The following is a 20,846-nucleotide window of genomic DNA, read 5'->3' on the forward strand; positions in this document are numbered from 1 at the left end:
TTTAGTCCAAGTTTCATCTAGCAGGATACTGTACATACAATTTTATCGTGACACACAACAAGTGATTGGCAATTTCGCATGTTATATTTCACTAATTGCTTTTGATATTTCAGTAAGTATTTCTTTCTAATTGGTTTAATATATCTGATGGATTGTTCAACTCAATGTTTGAATTTAGTCCCTGGTATATTACCTCATCGTAACACTTTTGTCTAAGTGATATATAGCCTAGCAATGGGCATGCTAGAATGTCACTTTCACTCAAGCCAATTGCTGTTTCAGTAAGTTTTCTTATAATTGATTCACTCATGACTGATTAATAGTTCAACTTGAGTTTTGCATGTTCTCCCTGGTAGATATTCTTACATCATGAATCTGTCGTCTAGCAAGCCATGTAGGCTATAGCATTCTTGAATCTCACTTGTTGTCATTGCTAGTGGTGTTACGAGTAAGTATTTTTAATTGATTCACTCATGACTGATTAATAGTTCAACTCCTGTTCAATTCCTGTTATAATATAACTAGCAAAGAGGAAGGGATGTTGCGCGGGTATAGAGGTAGCGCCAAAAATTAGTTGGCAACACTGGTTTTAACACTGGCAATTTAAAATATAAGTCAAAGTATAAGTCGAGGTTAAACACAGTGTAATTATGACAATTTATTGGATACAACATGAATATGGCAATAATCCTAATGGCTATGCGCAGCTGGTCCTTCGATAAATCGTCCATTTACTTCCTTCACAGTCGCAGTGCATGACTTCTTCCCCTTCAAGCCTCGAAAATTGCATCGCCAAGTAACACCGCTTTGATTTTTGCGTTTGACTCCGTAACGGAACCCCGAGCCATCGAGCAAAATATTGGATTTCTTCATAGAGCCACTCTCAACAATCTTAAATTTCTTCTGCAACGGCTGGGAAGCTGCAGGTTCAGGATCGATGTTTGACCTATACAAAAACATTAAAGGGTAAGGTTTATCATGTTAACAAAAAAATTGATTAAAATTAAATTATCTACCTTTCTCCCTCAGTTTCCGAAGATGGAGAACCTTGCTGTTCTGATGGCTCAATCTGTATATTGTCAACTGCTAGAGAAGATTCTGGATCGATGTTTGACCTATACAAAAACATTAAAGGGTAAGGTTTATCATGTTAACAACAAAATTGATTAAAATAAAATTATCTACCTTTCTTCTCCAGCTCCAGAACATTGTTCTTCTGATGGTGCAAAACCAAAAAATGGAGAAGACAAAGGTGACATCATGTGAGGGGGGACATAAATGGGTGATGAAATAGGTGATATCAATGGTGGAGGGACGAAAATGACTGGAGTATACTGAGGAGAAGAATTTACTTTCTCCGTAGTGTTCTCTTCGCTAACGATTTTTTCAGAGGAGATGAAATTTTTAGCACCAGACTCAGAAGGAAGCTCATTTTCAATATTTTGCAAAGTGCAAATGGAACATTTAAAAATGTAGCAACGCTTGATGCGCCTGTAGTCTGCTGTATCCTTCCCTGCATAGGTAATTAAATATTCAACACAAGTTAACAAACAATTTAACAAACAATTTATCAAACAATTTAACAAAAAATGTAACAAACAATGTAACGCATTTAGCGAAGGAGAGAAACAAAAAGAAATGCAAAAAACTTACAAGTAACGCATCGACGGTGCTGCCATTTTTTGCACTTAATGCACTGCAATTTCTGCTCTCTGGATTTAAATTTGATGCTGCAGCTCAGACAGTCCATGTTAGTTAAATGATGTTCGAAAAGTGTTTGGTGTGCAGTGAAAGTGTTCCGTTTATATAGTTTGAATCAGCCTAGGTCGAGGGCGTGGTCTTCCTTCTGGTCTTTGGTTGCGACCTTGGCCACACTCGCAGCCGCCGAAGATCACCCTAGAGGATTATGACAACCTTACACGCGGCACCCTAGGGTGTTCCGTTTTACAGAAATTTTCGAATTTTGATGACGCTCTTCTATTTTGGGGTGTTCATAGCAATAAAAAAAATTGTTAAAAAAAATGGCGACGATAAAAAAAAAATTAGACCCCTCAGCGGGAAAAAAACGTGAAAAAGCGTGAAAAAACGCATTTTAAATTCTATATCTCATTATACCGATACAATTTTTATAGTGCTCATCAATAATATTAATTAACACTATATTTTCTACTCATATAAAAAATTTGATTAAGATTAAGCTACATTTAGACATCTCAGAAGTTATTATTGTAAAAGAAATTGTATTATTTTCGTTCAGTGATACAACAATTCAAAGGTTTTTCAAACTAGATTTATTGAACGATGTGAAGTGTGTTCTGTGATCTTCTATCACCTGGAATAAATACTCTTGGTCAGTTACTTTTACCACCGTATCTTTAAAGTCTGAAATCAATTTTATCGCCCTCTCAGCGCAGTCATTTACAACTTCAAATGAACGCACAATCTTTTCAATTTTTTTATACCCAGCCATATTTTTCCAAGAATCCACTGGTGTATACATCCAATCAAAGCATTCATCACCTAAATTCAGCAAAGAGAATAACAACCAGCTACGAGGCCCGAGGAAAGTTGTCAATTGATTTGGGTAATCGATAATCGTTCCGGCGCTATTTATTTTGGGAAATTTCGGTTTCCCGGGGGCGTACGATTTAGGACGAGGGATCGTTAGCAGCTTTTCAACCAAACGCTGTCTTAGAGCAGAATCAAGTTCGCTGTCAAAAATAGATAGTACCACTGCTTCTTCAGTTAAGTACCATAAATGATTATGCACAGACTTTATCGCAACGGTAGCAGCTGCCAGATTTTCTTGTTTGTACAGTTGCATTAAAGACAAGTATTTCAAATCCACTGCTGGTGAGATTGTGGACAGCCTGGATTTTAAAAACGCTTCGCTGTGAAAAAGCGCAATGAATATTGACATCTCCTTTACAGCTTTTGATTCCTCGTGGCTCATTTCAAATTGATAAGAAAGAAGTTGCATTTTGAGAAAATATATCGAATAAGCCATAAAACGGGCATGGTGGTGCGCACCTATTATTCAGAATACAAGTAAAGAATATGATGGATTAGACCGTTTCCGTTGAAATAATGAAAGTAGCGAACCTGGTTTTCTGAATCGAAAGTCAGGGACAGTTCCGCCCAAAAATAAAACTGTAAGTTGAACTAATTCACGATAGTCCTCGCGAGGAAATGTTTTGGACGCAAGACATCCCGTTGCCCATTCAAGTACTTGATGCCCAACGTTTATCAGATCATCATTTACCTCCCAATCAAAGAGCACCAGATTCTGAAGGATAAAAGAAAAGGTGTTCAATACTTATTCATTTTCATTCACTTATTGTAAGGAGGAACCAACTTACACTTTGTTCTTGATCAAAGTCTTTCCAATCCTTTTGAAACCGGACGAACAGCGCTTCTGATGGGCTGTTTCGCTTTCCCATTACCGAATCAGATACATGTTTGACATGTATTTCGTAAACGTGATGTCTACATGCAAACCATAATACTGCTCGACCAAGTGTTTTTTCAATACTAGTGGCACTTCCCTTCAAGCGACCGGTGTTACTGGCCGTAGTGTCAAACACCAAACCAACAACTTTGTCAAAAACCTTCCACTCTCTAAGTAAATCAATGACGGCGTTGTGTTGAGCTTCCCCAGTAGAATTCGCTATCACTGGAATGCCCAGTAATTTAGGGTTTTCAAGATCAGGTTTTCCACTTATTAGGATCGCAACGCGATCGTCTACTTTTCCAGTTAGATATCTAGTGAACAAAGAATTTTTATTAAGAAAGACATGTAATCTCTCGGATCAATTTAATATACTTGATGAGCTTAGAGTCCCAGTGGATTAGAATGGACGATGGTGGAATAAAACTTTCTTTGATACCATCCGATATTTCTTTCCTTAACTGCTGTCTTTGTCGGTGAACTGTGGTGAGGGACATCGAAAGATCATTGATATTGCCACCTCCAGCAGCAACCAAAGCAGATTGGATCGTCAAATGGTCACGTAAACTAAGATCTCTGCTATCTGCTACCTGGCCTGTTGCTTTGGTAAGATTTTTGGCAGGGATTTCTAATATTACCGAAGATGGACGTGGGGTTCTGCGAGGTTCATAATATTCTTCATCACTGGAAAACTGCGATAAGTCCTCTGATTCATTGCTGCCGACAGATATTGATTCATCGTATGTTTCATTTGATGCGGGCAACGAAGGTGTATTTGTTCGTGAACTTCTCAGTGATTGAATATTTGCTCTTTGAGCTTCGTTTCGGTCAACATTGGCCATACGACCACGCTGTGGATACTCTCTTTGTCCTATTAAGAACATAAAATCTTCTTTCCAGTACGTTTTTCTTGATGCCTTCAGTTTGTTTTCTACATCACTTGGTGTCAGATCGCACAAAGTATTCATTCGTGTCTTAAAATTTGCAATATGCTTCTTTGAATTAACAGTCTGTCTTGAATCAATCTTAATTTTGGTAATGGCAAACCAATCTTGGTGGATTTTGAGGAGTTGTCGTAAACAGTTTCTGTCAACTTTGATGGGAATGGCTGCTCTTCCCCAGATTTCTTTAAGCTCATCAAGAATCACTCTGAATATTTGTTTAGTCGGCTTGTTAACATCCAACAGCCTTAAAGAAAGAAACCTACGCATGACTTTCAGTTGCAATGGAAGTCGTGAGCCAATAGCTAAACTTTTATCGCACGCTTTACCAAGTAGCCAGTCTTCTTTATTTCTATTTACACGAACTGCTTTCACCATTTTTGTAGTTATATTAGTTTCACGCCACACAGTTCAATTAATTCGCACAAGAGTAAAACACAGTAAAAGCAAAACTAGTAATGCCGGATTAAACTGTCAGATAGGAAGAAATATACATAACCAGGGTTGCGCAGTTCACAAAAATAACTTCTGAGATGTCTAAATGTAGCTTAATCTTAATCAAATTTTTTATATGAGTAGAAAATATAGTGTTAATTAATATTATTGATGAGCACTATAAAAATTGTATCGGTATAATGAGATATAGAATTTAAAATGCGTTTTTTCACGCTTTTTCACGTTTTTTTCCCGCTGAGGGGTCTAATTTTTTTTTGATCGTCGCCATTTTTTTTAACAATTTTTTTTATTGCTATGAACACCCCAAAATAGAAGAGCGTCATCAAAATTCGAAAATTTCTGTAAAACGGAACACCCTACGGCACCCTTTACAGCTGGAAGTCTAAACAAGGTGAAAGACCTTGGTGTTACCTCCGTCGTTGGAGGAAGAGCGAGTCCGGACGGAAGAGCGAGTCCGGTCGGAAGGAGGAACTATATATTCTGTTCCTTTCCTGCAGCAAGTCATTCGATCTCTGACAGTTCACCTGCCAAGTTCTATACTCTCTCTCATAATCGCTTATTTCTTACTGTTTTTGCAATGGCTTCACTACTTGCTTGCTTTAAGTGTCGCTTAGAAATCCGTGTCAAGCAGCAAAAAGTGGAATGTAGTTCTTGTAAGAATAGATTTCACCGTGTTTTGTGTAGCGGAATTTCTACAAAGGACTGGAAGGAAAATTCTGTTTTATTGTTGAAGACTGCTTTCGTGTGCTTTGATTGTATTCCAGTTCCACAAACAGGCGGTTCTTTTTCACCTTTAGTTAAAAGTCCTTCTGCTGCTTCTCCTTTTCATGGTTTTCCTACTCTTGTGTACGATGTTCCGTCTTTCAATGCTTTCCATGATTCTTTTTTGACAACGTCGCATTCGACTTCTGTGTTTAATGATTTTTCCAATTTAGCTATTGATGTGACTAACCATATTAATGATTTACAGGTGAGTGGGACTGAGGCAACTCCTGTTGCTGCTAATAATTTTAATTTACAGGAATACATAGATGATCTTTCATCGCGGAACAAAATATCGACAAATGTAACTAATGATTCTGTTTCAGAAGCCGTGATGCCTATTAATGCAGGAATTGTTTTTCCTAATCTGTCTCCGGCTATTCCTACCTGTACTAATGGTTTTATTCCAGATTCTGCTGATATTTCTTTCCCCCCGCCACCTCCCCCGTTGTCACCAAGCCATTTAGCTTTTGATTTAGGGTTCGAGTTGGATCTTACGCCACCGCCACCTCCTTATCCTTCTTATAACGAAATTTTAAATGATGTATCTTTGCTTATTCCCCCCCCACCCGAATTCAATAATTTTTCGCCCGCTAATAGTGAAATGATTTTGTTTAATCCAAATTTGAATTCGAGCACTAGTGTTGATGGTGCTGTTGCTGTGTTTTCTCCAGGCGCAGCAGCGATTGAATGGCATCATTCTCCAACTGTTTCGCCACCAAGAGATCGTCCAACATATGATGCTGTAGAGGTTCCCATCAATAGGACCCCTGATCGTCCTCTACAAAAACTCAAATACACCTTTCATGACAAATGTTCTAACAAAAAAAGTGATATTCTTTTTGACGGTCTTGGATTTAGGTACAGCAAAGGACCGAAATCTGTAACCTAGAGATGCACGTCGCGGTTAAAGAAGATAGGCTGTCTTGCAAAGGTAATTTATTCCTTAAACTTTACCATTTTAGAAGATGTAATTATTTTTTTATTGTTTATTTTTAAACTTCCATATCAAGGTTAGGCAATTAAAGAGAGATGGGCCAGCACAAGCGAGTGATTTCACCTTCTTGCCCCATTCTGAAGAAAATCCACACAACCATCCACCAAATATCAAGACCGCTGAAGTGATTGATGTACGGAACGAAGCCAAGAAGGAAGGACTTGTTCACAAGTTCAAACCTGCCAAAAAAATCTGCGAGGAAAGGATCCTCAAACTTCAAGGTAACTGAAGATTTTTATACAAGTTTTAACTTTTAATCATTTTTCCTTTCTTATTATAAAGGTTCTGTTCCCGCGGATAGTCTCCCGAATCTTCTGAACTGCGTACGTCAAGTCAACCGATGCCGGGAAAGCGCCAGACCACCAGCTCCAGCAAAGGATAATCCTTTCTTTACTATTGATTTGTCAGGCTTTCCGCCAAATTTTTACTTGGGTGCCGTAGAAGTAGAACTTGTAGGGGTTTTATGTAGACATTTACTTTTTGCTACTCCACTTCAACTTAGACATCTTGCAAATATTAAGCTTTGGATGGGGGATGGGACTTTTGATATTATAGCTCTTCCTTTTAAACAATTATGGTCAATTCATGGTACTATTTTGGGGGAGGGTGGGGAAAACAAGTCAGTCCCTCTTTTACATGTTGCCATGACTAGAAGAAAGGAGGCTGACTATGTGGCAGTTTTGGAATTTATAAAATCAAAATTACATGCACCTGCTATTAAACAATTTACTTCAGATTACGAGAAGGCGCTTTGGAAGGCTGTTGCACGAGTCTTTCCGGAGGTGCAACATTGGGGCTGTTCTTTCCATCAAATCCAAGCGGAAATGAGAAGATTGAAAGACAAAGAGAATTTGTCGGTCGCGTACCAGACGGATCCCGAAATTCGACGCGTCGTTCAACTTACTCTTTGTCTTTGCTACTTACACCATTCTGAAATCCGGCAAGTATTTTTAGAAATAGTTTCAATGGCTCCACCTTCTCTATCTGGTTAATTGTCATATTTAGAAAAAAATTGGATTGGAGAAAACACCTACTGGCAAACCACGAAATGGTCTGTCTACAACCGAACGAAGAGGACAAACAACGAGGCGGAGGGTACGCACAACCGATGGAGAATCCGAGGAGAGGTACATAAAATGACGGTATACAAACTTTCAGAATTTTTGTTTAAGGAACAGGAGAAGCTTTTGCTTGCCGAAGACTTAGTCAGTTATGGTAATTCGAATAAAAATCAGTGTGCCGCTCAGAAATTGAAAGATGAGAGATTGAGTGCAGAGTGGGGAGAATACGAGAAATGGAGGGTTCATAACATGCATAAAATTACTCCATTTCAACTTTTAGAACGAATTGTAGATATAGTACGGTGCAATTTAAACAACTTTCCGGCCAACATTGCATTCATTGATTCCGAAGAAGATGATTAATTTGTTTTTCAGTTTTTCAGGTTCTTATATGACAACGGCCCTTTTTAGGGCCACCAACCAAATTGAGAAAAGAGTTCGCTAACCGAAGTGTGACTGTGTCCTTTAAAATATCTCGGCCCACCGGACTGAATCTCGGCCCAGTCAGATCTCGGCCCACCTGACTGAATCTCGGCCCAGTCGGATCTCGGCCCACCTGACTGAATCTCGGCCCACCTGGATCTCGGCCCACCTATCTGAATCTCGGCCCAGTCGGATCTCGGCCCTGGGTGGAGCCCTAGCCGTCCGGACCTTTATAAGCGCCCTCTGGTAGGCCGAGAGGTACCATTCTTCACTGAGAGCTGCCACGAGACGGATGTCTGCTGAGTCTCGGCCCACCTGGAACTCGGCCTACCTGGATCTCGGCCCACCTGTATCTCGTCCCACCCGGATCTCGGCCCACCTGGATCTCGGCCCACCTGGAACTCGGCCCACCTGGATCTCGGCCCACCTGGATCTCGGCCCACTTGGATCTCGGCCCACTCGGTTCTTTTCAGAGCCCAAAAAAGAGAAAGGCAACTGCCAGAAACGCAACTGGCCTGACCAAAAAGGCAATTGCCTTTTTGGACTCACCTTTTTCAGATTTGCCTTTCTGACTACCAAGGCGAGCAGCAAACAAACTCAGCCCGAAGAAGACGATTTCCATTCCCAAACTCGAGCTGAATGCCGCTCTGTTGGGCGCTCGACTCCTCCGGACCGTTCACTCGACTCTTGAACCGAAAATCCGGTGACGGAAGCTCTGGACAGATAGCAGCAATAGGGTGTCCCATTTTTAACGAATTTTTGAATTTCGTCTTGGGGAACGAGATCGGGGTGTGTTATGACCCTAGAAAAGAGCTAATTTTTTTTTTCTAAAAAAAAAATTAAATTTAGGGGTGCCCCAGGACAAAAACCTTAAAAAAAGTCAAAAAACGTCAAAATTCACCATTAATTTTTAAATAACGGCTCTGCATTTTAATGAAAAAATTCGGGGTTTACATGAATCGTACCTATTACACAACCGAATATTTTGGTAAAAAAAAAATTTTAAATAACAAAATTTAAGGGTGCCCCGTCAGTGATTTAATGAGTTGACAACGTCGCACTCGTTTGACATTTAGTTTTTTGGACTTTTTTCTGTGTAAAGACGTTCGCAATAGTCTCTTACTTCAGTTTCCGTGTGTTTTATCAAAAATGCACGAATTATATCAACTGCGTTCAGGAAAAACAGTAAGTGTGACAGTTAGAGAGCAGATTTCAACACAAACAGTGTCAAAAAAACGTGAAAATATTCGATCACATTCTACCCATTGGGTAATCGGGAAAAGTGAAGTTGAAAATTTAGCTACACGTGTTCGCTTGCCATTAAAATCTGTTATTCTGAAAAGATACTTGCACTTCAGTCAGCAAAATCCCAGTGGATCACAGTCAACAAGAGACATGTGCAAATCAATTTTTGAAGAGTTGAAAATCATCTGGAAAAAAGCAAATATTCCCATTAAAGAAGACAGAGACTGTATTGATTGTTTGGTAACCCTTGTAAATAGTTGGAAAGCCATTAAAAAGTTAGAAACAAAAAGAAGAAAGAATAGTAAGAGAGTGAAAGCATTTATTGAAAATATAGAGACTCTATTTGATATTTCGGCACCGGATGCCTTTCTACAACTAAAAACATCGCGTCAACCAGGATGGAAGGATGATTATGAATTTCTCGTCAATCAAAGAATGTGTCCTCAAGTTGGATTTATGGCCGGGCCAGATCAGAAATCTATTCAGTTGGAGAAAAGACAATTAGCCCGAAGAAGAATTTCAAACGACGCCGAAATTGAAAAAGCGCTTGAGCAGAGCTCCGACAGCAGTTTTTCTGAAGATGAGTCAATAGACGAGTTTGTTTTACCAACTAGAACTTCTACTCCTCGTCAGTCCTCTGTATCGATTGAAATACCTGTTCGAACCTTGCTCAAAGATACATCAATGGTTACAGATAGATGTCAAATCAGTATCAGAAGTCAATTGGCCATCGCAAGCAAAATTATCACTCTTGGAGGAGGAAACCTCTCGGATATTTCAATATCGAAATCAACTGCACATCGGCAAAGAAAGAGAAAACGAGAGGAAGCGGCAAAGGAAATATATAACGACTGGATGAAAAACAAGCCTCCGTTTGTAGTGGTCCATTGGGACTCAAAACTGATTGTGAAACAGCAAGGACAATCGAATGAAAGAGTATCAATTCTTGTTAGTGGAAAACCATATTTAGACACTCCAAAGTTACTCGGTGTCCCTATCATTTCAGATTCGACGGGTTTGTCTCAGAAGAATGCCGTTTCTGATTTGCTGTCTACTTGGAAAATAACTGAGAGCGTAATTGGTCTGGTATTTGATACCACTGCTTCGAACACCGGTATTCATCGAGGATGCGCAACTCTTCTCGAAAAAGAACTGGGAAGGGCCATTATGTGGTTGGCATGTCGCCACCACATATACGAGTTGCACGTAAAACATGTTTGGGCCGCAGTAATTGGCGAGGCCAATTCTCCGATTGAGCCACTTATGAAACGGTAATTTTTAATTGTAATTTGGTTTAAATGTAATGCTATAGTATGCTTTACGCTTTAGGTTTCAGCAAGATTGGAATGATTTAGATCGTGGCACGGAAGGTCTTTGCCTGTTTGAATGGGACGGTGACGAAGAAAGTGACACTTTCCAACAAGCTAGCAAGGTTTTAAAATGGGGCGAAAACCATCTAATGGCCTGCAGTTTCCCAAGAGAAGATTACAGGGAGCTGATTGAACTCACCGTCGTTTATCTAGGAGGGAAAGTGCCCCCGCCAAGAATTTTTCATTTGCGAAAACCAGGAGCTCATCATAGAGCACGTTTCATGCATATTGCGATTTATGCCCTAAAAATGCAATTGATGTCGGAAAGATTTAAGATGAGTCAGGAGGAACTTAATCAATTGAAGAAACTATCGGATTATATAGTACTGTTTCATAGTATTGCTTTCCTACGTTCGCGGCTCGGTATACGAAAAAATTACTGCAGATACAACTTTCGAATATTTGTTTTCCAACAATTAATATTTATTTTAGCTGCCTGCGCACCTGTAGTTGATTTACAATTCATCTGTGAAATGTATCGCTATCGCGATGTTGAGAAAGACGTCGCCGAAGCCGCTATTGCATCATGTCACAACCATCTGTGGTACTTATCTGAAGAACTTGTTGTGTTGGCCCTTTTCGATGAAGGCCTGTCTCATTTCTGGAAAACCTTAATGGTGAAAAAGCTCAAGAATACTCCCCGCCCTACATCATTTTCTCCAACAAAACCAAAAATGCCTCAGTTTGATTCGACAAGTATTCCCAACTTAATTGATCTGATTGGACCACGGTCTTGGCTTATCTTTGACCTTCTTCGCTGCTCTAACAAACAAATTGAATGGATGCAGTTTCCTTCAATGGACTGGGAATTATTTGAAGATTATAGAGATCTCAAAGCATTTGTCTGCGGCTTAGAAGTTGTCAATGATAGTGCCGAAAGAGGGGTGAAAATGATAAGTGATTTCAAAGACATAGTTGATAATGAAGAGCAACAACAATATCTTCTTCAAGTAATCGAAAAACATCGTCAAGAAATCAACTTGAATGGAAGAAAACAAGACTTGTGCAAAATATAAATCTCTATCTGTGAAAAAGCGTATAAGAGTATAATAAAATCTTGTTTTGCCCCTGGGGCACCCTTAAATTTTGTTATTTAAATTTTTTTTTTTACCGAAATATTCGGTTGTGTAATAGGTACGATTCATGTAAACCCCGAATTTTTTCATTAAAATGCAGAGCCGTTATTTAAAAATTAATGGTGAATTTTGACGTTTTTTGACTTTTTTTAAGGTTTTTTGCTCCGGGGCACCCCTAAATTTAATTTTTTTTTTAGAAAAAAAAATTAGCTCTTTTCTAGGGTCATAACACACCCCGATCTCGTTCCCCAAGACGAAATTCAAAAATTCGTTAAAAATGGGACACCCTAAGCAGCACCGTCCGAAATTGGATTCGGGCCACGGCAGCCTATTACCAAATATTCGTTAGTAATCGGATAGGTGAGATCCAGACCATCACCTAACCGGAAGAATGGCGATTCATTCCGGGAAAGTTAAACCCAGCTGACTTGGCTACCCGCTCTTCCCTGGACGAACAGCCCATCCCGCCCGTCTGGTTGAATGGGCTGAATTTTTTACTTCAGTTTGAAGACCATTGGCCACCCGATCTTCCGTGGATGGCGGTAAAAGAGGAAATCCGCCCGAGTCGTTCCTATACTGCGGTGGTGAAGAAATCTGCAGACCGGTGGAATGATATCCACATTGGACCCGAAGATGTTCCAGCGCTTTCCAAATTGGATGAAAAATACCTTGAGCTGGTCCGGTTGTGCCAATCCGAAGTTTATGAAGAGGAATTGCGCCGATTCAAAAAGGGGAAGCAGCTTCATTCCACATCTAGCTTGCTGGCTTTGGCCCCTATTTTAGGTTCTGATGGTGTGTTGCGACTTGGAGGACGTGCCGAACGCGCGAAGTTACCGTACGACCAGTTGCATTCTCCCCTTCTTCCTGGAAGTCATCCGTTTGCCGAAATGATCGTCCGCGCCTTCCACGAACATCTCAAACACGTTGGAACGGACTTTTTACTTTGTTACATCCGTCAACATTTTTGGCTTACTAGTGGAAGAGAAGCGGTGAAAAGAGTCCGTCGCAACTGTACCATCTGTCGACGCAACCGAGCCAAACCTGGCGAACAATTGATGGGAGACCTTCCTGATTCCCGGCTTGATTCCGGCTCTCTCCCATTTACCCGTACTGCCGTCGACTTATTTGGGCCATTCGAAGTTGGCCTTGCCCGGAACCGAACGACCAAGCGTTGGGGTGTGCTGTTTACATGCATGGTTACACGCGCCATGTTCCTGGAACTCGTCCCGTCGTTATCAACAAGCGACTTTCTGTTGGCCCTGCGAAAATTCATTTCTTTATACAGGAAGCCTGAGGTCATTCATTCCGATAACGGGACTAACTTAATCGGCGCCGAAAGGGAGCTACGGGAAGCCGTGGAAGGAATGTACGCGTCCCAGGCGATTCCAGATTTCATGAAAGAAGTCAGCATCCAATGGATCTTCCAACCACCTCGAACACCCCACTTCGGAGGTGCCCACGAATCGCTGGTTCGTTCCACCAAGAAGGCGTTATACAATGCCTTGGAGCAAGAAAGGAGAAGCTTCCGTCATCCGACCGAAGATTTGCTCCGTACGTTATTGTATGAAGTAGCCGGGTTGTTGAACACCCGACCGCTGACTTATGCCAGTTCCGATCCGGCGGATTTCCGCCCGTTAACCCCGAATGATTTCCTAAATCGACCGCCGACAGCGTACCCACCAGCTGGATCATTTGATGACGCTTCACCTCGAGAACACTATCGTTATCTTCAACGAGTTCTGAATCTCTTTTGGGATATGTGGAAGACGGTGTATCTGCAATCGTTGGCGTCTCGAAAGAAGTGGAAGGTGAAACAACCAAATCTGGAGGTGGGCGATATTGTCCTCGAAGTCAACAAAGGATTTGGCCGTGGTGAATGGAGTATCGGCCACGTCGCAAAGGTCTACCCAGGTGCAGACGGATGTGTGTGAGCCGTTGACATTCAACTCCCAACCGGAATCTTCCGCCGTGGGATAACTGAATTATGCTTGTTGGAGTCCGGAAAAACACAAAAACGACCAATGGCTATAAAAAAAAAGAGGAAAGGAACCCGTGCAATTAAATCTAATGGATATAAATAGAAGTCGAAGATCTTCCAACCGTCGAAGATCATCTCGGTGTGTCTGGTAACAATGTCTGGTAAAAAGAACACATTGCGTTTTTACGAATTTCTCAGATGCATTGTATTAAGTTACACAAAATACAACTTATAATATTATATACCTTATAATATTATATACCTTAAAGTGAAAAACACTACAAATGAATAAAATAATGATATGTGAAATAGCCAATTCATTTCTTTAATGATTGATCAAAAATTTAAATTTTAATGCCTTTCCAGTGTTAAGTTATTAACGAAATACTAAATAGCACCGGGTTGGGTCATTTTGGACACACAGTTTTGGGGTCATATCGGACAACTTCGATATTGGAGTGGGAGGTGCTTGTGGAGAAGCCATATACGCCCGTTTGTTTACATTCTGCTAAAAATAAGATATCGATTACAAATCGATACTCGATACTCTGTTAAGCCCTTCCATTTTACTCTACCCGCCTACAAATTGTCCATTTCAGCCCCCTATTTCGTAAAAATGACATAACTCTCTATTTTTCATTTCTATAGCAAATATTTCAATATGAATGAATAAAATATTGAATAAGCAGTCTACCCATATATATTTAAAATTTATTTTATGTCTCCTTCTGAGGAAAACTTGCAGTGTCCAATCTCACACCGTCCCTGTCCAGTTTCGCCCCGCCATTTAAATAAAAACTAAAAAAAACCCGACTTCATTAAAATCCTTATAACTCGTTTATTTTAAGACTTAAAAATTACAAAAAAATTGTGGAGTTACCCAAGAAGGTGCTGCACCATTAACTAAAAATAAATATTAGAAAAAGAACATAGAAATCTAAATAAAGAGGAAAGAAATTTTTTGTCTAGTTTGACCCCGTTCTCCCCTATTCGTTATTCTTATTCGTTGTAGCTCCAAATTGTATAATTTCGAATACAATTTCGAATAAGTAATTTATTTTTGTTCGGCAAAAAATCTCATTTTGATTTCTGTTTAGTACAAATATTTTCTATTTTTTTATGGCCTAAATTCCATTTTTATTCGATATTGTCGCGGCGGGTCAACAGCAGTTGTGCTTATCTCTTCCTAGAAGACGCTACAGTCGACGCTGTAGTTACGAATGCTAAAACTGCCTGTGATGGCATCGGGCAATACTCCTTATTAAGTAGAAGTTTCAGAATAGCCTTAGAAAGTACAGTAAAATCAGGTAAACTTAGGAATTGTATAATTTCGAATACAATTTCGAATAAGTAATTTATTTTTGTTCGGCAAAAAATCTCATTTTGATTGCTGTTTAGTACAAATATTTTATATTTTTTAATGGCCTAAATTCCATTTTTATTCGATATTGTCGCGGCGGGACAACAGTAGTTGTGCTTATCTCTTCCTAGAAGACGCTACAGTCGACGCTGTAGTTACGAATGTTAAAACTGCCTGTGATGTCATCGGGCAATACTCCTTATTAAGTAGAAGTTTCAGAATAGCTTTAGAAAGTACAGTAAAATCTGGTAACCTTAGGGAGAGGGTGTAAATTCCAAGCTAGTATAAAACCAACGATTATGTCCTTTAGTGGCGCTCTTCTTCCGCTAGACGCGTAGACGTTGAGTAAAGTGTAACTCGTTGTATTCCGTGTATTCTTTTTCTGGGTCAAGTAACTACAGTGTTTAAAGTCGAGTGTGACAAATGGTGGAGACGCAGCTCGTTACCCGTTGCTAACGAACGTTGTGCTGCTCTAAGTTGTAGTCGATGCAGAAAAAGCCTAATCCACGCTTACCTAGTTGCCCTTGCGATCCAAGTAGACGATTGCATCCAGAATTGTCATCTGTATTGTCAGGTGGTGAGAGTACAGCAACAGGCAAGACACAAGATCCAAAAATCTCAACCTCTACTGAAAACTTAGTTACGTCAGGTGAAGTAGCAATAAAACAAAGCGGTTTCAGCAGCCCTGAAAATCAATCAGATTCAGGATCTGACTCTGAAGCAGATTCAAGTCAGCCCACGCATCCTGTTGTTCCTGTGATAGGACAACACCTTTTTCAACCTCCAAGACATCAGCAGCAACTTCAAGGTGCAGCCATGGCAGCTGTAAAAAAATTCACAAGCCCACCTATTTTTTGGGGTAGCCCAACGGAAGACGCTCGTCAATGGTTAGAGCGCTACGAAACGATCTCTACCCACAACGGTTGGGGCGATGCTGACAAACGAAATAATTTCAGTATGTACAGTATCCTGCACAAAAAGGTAAACACCGATTTATTTTGAAAAAGCCATCTGTGGGTAGAAAATATGAATAGTTTACCTTTTTAAGGAGAGGTAGGGCGGTTTTGGCGCAAAATCCTCATAAAGGGGGTTAGGTAATGTCAGTCCAGACACTTTTTTTTTGCCCTAGGTATTAAATGTCTGGAAAAAAGTGTAGACTATATCATCGGTAGACTCCCCTACCCCCCGGCTAAGTAGAACTATTTTTGCAATACAAAATAGAGTCTTTCCATTACTCGTTATTGTCATTATCGGGTCGGGTAATCGGGTAGCATATGGAAACACAAAATTATTTTTATCAGTATGCTAGCTATATGTTACTAAATTGTTAGTGGCTTATTGGATACGTTTCCGTCGGCGACGCGAAAGTTCCGCGTTCAAAGCTTGTTTGCGTTAATAGTATTCAGAAAAATCTAACTAATGAATATAATTAAATAAAATTTTGATGAGATATATAATATTTAAAATTTTGAAAAAAGTGTTTATATACGATTAATGATTATTTCATTCGTAAACAATTACACTTTTTTCGTGAACGCAATAATTTTGTAAACAGTTCTCTCATCCAAGTCTAGAACGCGGATCTCCCGCGTCGCCGACGGAAACGTTTCCAACAACCCACTAACAATTTGATAATTGGCAAAAAAAAAGGTGTCTGGACTGACATTACCCAACCCCCCTTATAATGATTTTACGCCAAAACCGCCCTACCTCTCCTTAAAAAGGTAAACTATTCATATTTTCTACCCACAGATGGCTTTTTCAAAACAAATCGGTGTTAACCTTTTTGTGCAGGATACTGTACTTGGATGATACTGAAAGAAATTTGTTCCTGTGCGAAAGACTCCCGAATGACTGGAAATACACGGCTGCACAACCGTCTGCTGGAGGAAACCTGACTACGCCTGCAGTAGCCGGTCTACGTTCGGTGTTTTTGAAAGAATTTCAGCCAGATAACTACGGTCTTTTTCAAGAGACCAGACTCAGAAGTAGAACCCAAGGAGTGGACGAGCCAACCATTAGGTCCTAGTACGAAATTCTTAACCTTTGCAGACTGCTCGACCCGACATGTCAGAAACGCACCGATTGAAACATCTTTTTCGAGGACTTCGACCAACGCTTTTCAGAAAAATTTATCCGCTAAAACCAAAAACATGTGAAGAGTTTTTGGCGCTAGCAAAATCCTATACAGAGGCATCACTCATGTCAGACACACGAGGATGGAAAGATACGACAGCGGAGTTGCAGAAGCCTCACGAGCAGTTGCCAAACCTTTCTGTGGTCTATCCAGACCAGCAAGCAGATTTTATGAAGACAATACGTGAGTTAATTCAAGAGACTTGCGAGAAGTTAATTTCAAAAGAGAAAAACGAGCAAGTGAAATCAAAGAGACCTTTTAAGCCAAAAGGTCGCACTGTAAACGGGAAACCGCAATGTTTCTATTGCAAGAAGTCAGGACAGATTGCTCGTAACTGCTTCAAAAATCCAGAATCAGAACAGTACAAGGATTCGGTCAAAGATGCGGCCGGAGGAGCGACTTCAAAGGGAAATCTTCCCATCAATTTCGCAGTTCCAGATACGTTGAAAGAAAAATCGGACCACCCGGAAACGTACGTGTTCAACCTGAATCCTACAAGATTAATCAAGGAAGCAGTAAAGTGTGGAAAAGTAACTGCAACAGCACTGATCGATACAGGAGCTCCAGTCACAGTAATTTCGCCCAAATTACAAGAGAAAACGGAATTTGTCAAAAACCTCTTAGTGGACCGAAAATTCATCTCGTAAACCGCCAAACCCTGTCACCACAGAGTAGGGGAGACTGGAGTAAGCCGGGACGGTTTTCGTTTTCCCCCTATATCTCCCAAACTAATCATTAAATTAATTTATTATTTTGTTTTTATGTATTCCATACGGTAATGTACCCCCCATATTTTTTATATAATTTAATAATAAACCATTTTCCCATAAAAGACTTTTAAAGTTTTCTTAGATTTGTGGGAGGAGCCTATTTTGAGGGGTAAGTGAGGACACTAGGGTGGGTGGTGAGGGACGTCCTCCGTTTTCGCCTTGAAATTCATTAAAAAAATTTGTATAAATTGAAATAGCGTCCCACTGCATAGACTCTATAAGTTAATAAATGTTTCAATTTGATTATTGTGTTAATAAAAATTTTTTCTTATATGATAAAAAACCCTTATTACAAGATAGTGGGGGTTAGGCTTATTGTAATCGATTAATATGCTGAATAATCGATTGCTTGTGATCATCGTAAGGAACAGTAATGGCGTCATGAGCTCGGTGATCATTGATGGGCTTGAAGGCCAAACCCGCCCACTAATGTCCCATTTTAGTCAAAAACAGCTGTCCCGATTTCCCGATAAAGACTATTTTTTTAAAACGTTAATATTATCTACAGTAATTGATCGAAAATTATAATTTTTGTTTTTAACAATAAAGAAATGAATAAGCTTCATTTCCATATTAAATTTAGGGGCCGTGCACATACTATGTCACGCGTTTTTTTTCCCTTTTTAAACCCCCTCCCCCCCTTTGTCACACTCCGTAACAAATGGTTGCAAACCCCCTCCTTATATTACGTCACAATTGGCTTGACCCCCCCCCAAACAGGGGAGAAAATAATTTGTTTTTGTCCATTTTATGGGATCAATAAAAATTTCGTTCAGATTCTAACTACTGATTGTAAAAGCAACGTGTCTGGACTACTTTTTTTTTGAAAAATTTATTGGCCACCAGAGGGCAGTGGCGATTGTCAAGTGACGTCATTTTTTCAAGGACCCCCCTCCCCCCATGTCACATCGCGTCACACTTTCATTACCCCCTCCCCCCCTCTTCGGGTGACGTAGTATGTGCACGGCCCCTTACATGCCATTTGCGATTATTTTTTTCTACAAACATTAAATGGCGGAGACATAATTAACTAAAAAAAAACCGTTTTTATAGTTTTGTTAATAACTGATACAGTTATTGACAAAACTCAACCAAATTTCATGCCAAAGTAGATTGTATGCATCTAAATAACATACTAAAAAAATTTTAATTTTATTAAAATCTACTATTTTCCCCCTATACTGTCCCTCTTGACCCGGTGTCCCGGCATACTCCAGTCTCCCCTACGGCAGATATAGTAGTAACCCACAGAGGCAAAACTATAACAGGAAACGCAATAGTTATGCCAATGCCAGGTTTTGAACTACTTCCAGGAAATTATTTCCTACCAGCTACCACAATTTCGAGTTATCCGCATTGACTACGAATCAGAAGAGTCATCATTGACGACGGGGAAATCGCCGCTTGCAGAAATCACTTCTCTCCACGTACAACAATCACAAGAAAGCCGGCTGAATTCAAGAGATCGTCAAGAAATACCAGCATACACGGTCAAGAAAATTCCAGCAATTATTTCCAATAACATGGGAGGTTCGTGTATCGTAACACCATCAGGTTCACTGTTAGCGACAACAAGCCTGTCTACTGGTCATGCGCTCGTGCAAACGGATTTCGAAAGTATTCCATTGGTCCATCTATCTCCGAAAACAGTATTGCTAGAAATATGGTCATATAAAGTCATATAAGGATATATGGTGACTTATACTGTGTTCTTTTGAAAGCAAAAATTACAACACCACAATTTTCCTCTGTAGTCAACTTGACATAAGGGATTTAGAATTGCTTTACAGTTTCCACGAGTGCACATAGCTGGTTCATACATAATTGCAGGCAAGTTTGTTTGAAATACACATAAGCTTAACTTCTCTGTTTGACATGACATGATTGACTGGATCACTACCTGGTTTTTCCTTGAGCGGAGTATACAAACAGGCAAGATTGACAACAAGACTTGTGGCTTCCAGTCTGCCTGATGGCCATACCTTCCAAGAAAATCTAACACCGTCCCTGTATTCATTCTGTTAAATGTATTCTTGAAAGGTCACCATTACTAGAGACCACAAAAATGGGCTATTTATAAGATAAAATCTATTGCACTCCGGAGTCCGGGGCGCTCTACTGTCATAAGAGGCTATTTCACTCCGGAGTCCGGAGCCCTCTAGCGGCGAATGTTGCTATTGCACATTCGACTCCGTTTCGATTTTTCTCCCTGGTCTAGCTGTTTAATACGGTTTAATATAATAATAACCTTAACGCATACTAACTTCCTTTTTTAAAATATAAGCCTGAGTTTGTAATTACATCAAAATAATTTCTCGTTTTGTTTAATGTTACCGTGTTTTGATCTAACTTAACTAGCGTTAAACTAAAGTAAGCTAGCAGATAGGGTTTATTATTTATGGGTAATTTATAAATTTTCGTGTCATTATGAATGAATAGTTCAGAAACGCGTTTGTTGTGTTTATATGGTTTATTTTAAAACAACAAAGTGAGTCACCCTCAGTCACCCCCTTGACCTTGTTTGGCTGACGGTTGAACCGGAGTTCTCAGAACGGGGTTCGAGAGGTTGTTTACGACCTTGAATTAACATCGACCAACAACGTGACTCACCTTTTCCGCTGAGCCGTTTTTCTGCTGATTGATTCACACGCAACGTGTGGAGCTGATTTTACGCTAACCAACCATGCAATGAATTCTCTTATTCCGATAAACTATCTGCTTTTCACATCCTTCATATCTTGAAACAAACAAAAAACCACTGTTAACGTACAGATGCATCTAACTTTATTTTTGTGAGGGTATAATCTCAAACGACATTTTCA

The 20,846-nt window shown here is 39.9% G+C and overlaps 5 protein-coding genes across 6 annotated transcripts; 2 read left to right on the top strand and 3 right to left on the bottom strand.

Annotated features, from left to right (window-relative positions):
* Positions 1 to 638: 638 nt before the first annotated feature.
* Positions 639 to 1,532, bottom strand: LOC116915663. Its single transcript, XM_032920809.2, has 3 exons — positions 1,186 to 1,532; positions 1,017 to 1,115; positions 639 to 946 (listed from the first exon to the last, which is right to left on the bottom strand). Exons 1-3 carry the CDS (start codon positions 1,260 to 1,262, stop codon positions 691 to 693), a joined length of 432 nt encoding a protein of 143 aa, XP_032776700.2. The 5' UTR covers positions 1,263 to 1,532; the 3' UTR covers positions 639 to 690.
* A 684-nt stretch (positions 1,533 to 2,216) lies between these two features.
* LOC123475207 lies at positions 2,217 to 3,065 on the bottom strand. Its single transcript, XM_045177552.1, has one exon. It carries the CDS (start codon positions 3,005 to 3,007, stop codon positions 2,270 to 2,272), a length of 738 nt encoding a protein of 245 aa, XP_045033487.1. The 5' UTR covers positions 3,008 to 3,065; the 3' UTR covers positions 2,217 to 2,269.
* Positions 3,038 to 5,147, bottom strand: LOC116934907. The gene is made up of 3 exons (XM_032942331.2): positions 3,824 to 5,147; positions 3,360 to 3,762; positions 3,038 to 3,286 (listed from the first exon to the last, which is right to left on the bottom strand). The coding sequence occupies exons 1-3, from the start codon at positions 4,765 to 4,767 to the stop codon at positions 3,038 to 3,040; spliced, it is 1,596 nt and encodes a 531-aa protein (XP_032798222.2). The 5' UTR covers positions 4,768 to 5,147.
* A 275-nt stretch (positions 5,148 to 5,422) lies between these two features.
* LOC116917479 lies at positions 5,423 to 8,028 on the top strand. Its single transcript, XM_045175388.1, has 6 exons — positions 5,423 to 5,489; positions 5,781 to 5,911; positions 6,469 to 6,541; positions 6,887 to 7,548; positions 7,610 to 7,699; positions 7,777 to 8,028. The coding sequence occupies exons 1-6, from the start codon at positions 5,423 to 5,425 to the stop codon at positions 8,026 to 8,028; spliced, it is 1,275 nt and encodes a 424-aa protein (XP_045031323.1).
* Positions 8,029 to 9,148: 1,120 nt separating this feature from the next.
* LOC116936205 lies at positions 9,149 to 11,787 on the top strand. Of its 2 annotated transcripts, XM_032943374.2 has the most exons (3): positions 9,150 to 10,604; positions 10,663 to 11,066; positions 11,136 to 11,787. In XM_032943374.2, exons 1-3 carry the CDS (start codon positions 9,238 to 9,240, stop codon positions 11,717 to 11,719), a joined length of 2,355 nt encoding a protein of 784 aa, XP_032799265.1. In that variant the 5' UTR covers positions 9,150 to 9,237; the 3' UTR covers positions 11,720 to 11,787. The 2 variants fall into 2 exon arrangements, with proteins under 2 accessions (XP_032799264.1, XP_032799265.1); XM_032943373.2 differs by having other exon boundaries at positions 9,149 to 10,604; positions 10,663 to 11,787.
* Positions 11,788 to 20,846: the final 9,059 nt, after the last annotated feature.

This window comes from Daphnia magna, linkage group LG1 (assembly GCF_020631705.1).
Source record: "Daphnia magna isolate NIES linkage group LG1, ASM2063170v1.1, whole genome shotgun sequence".
NCBI lineage: Eukaryota > Metazoa > Arthropoda > Branchiopoda > Diplostraca > Daphniidae > Daphnia > Daphnia magna.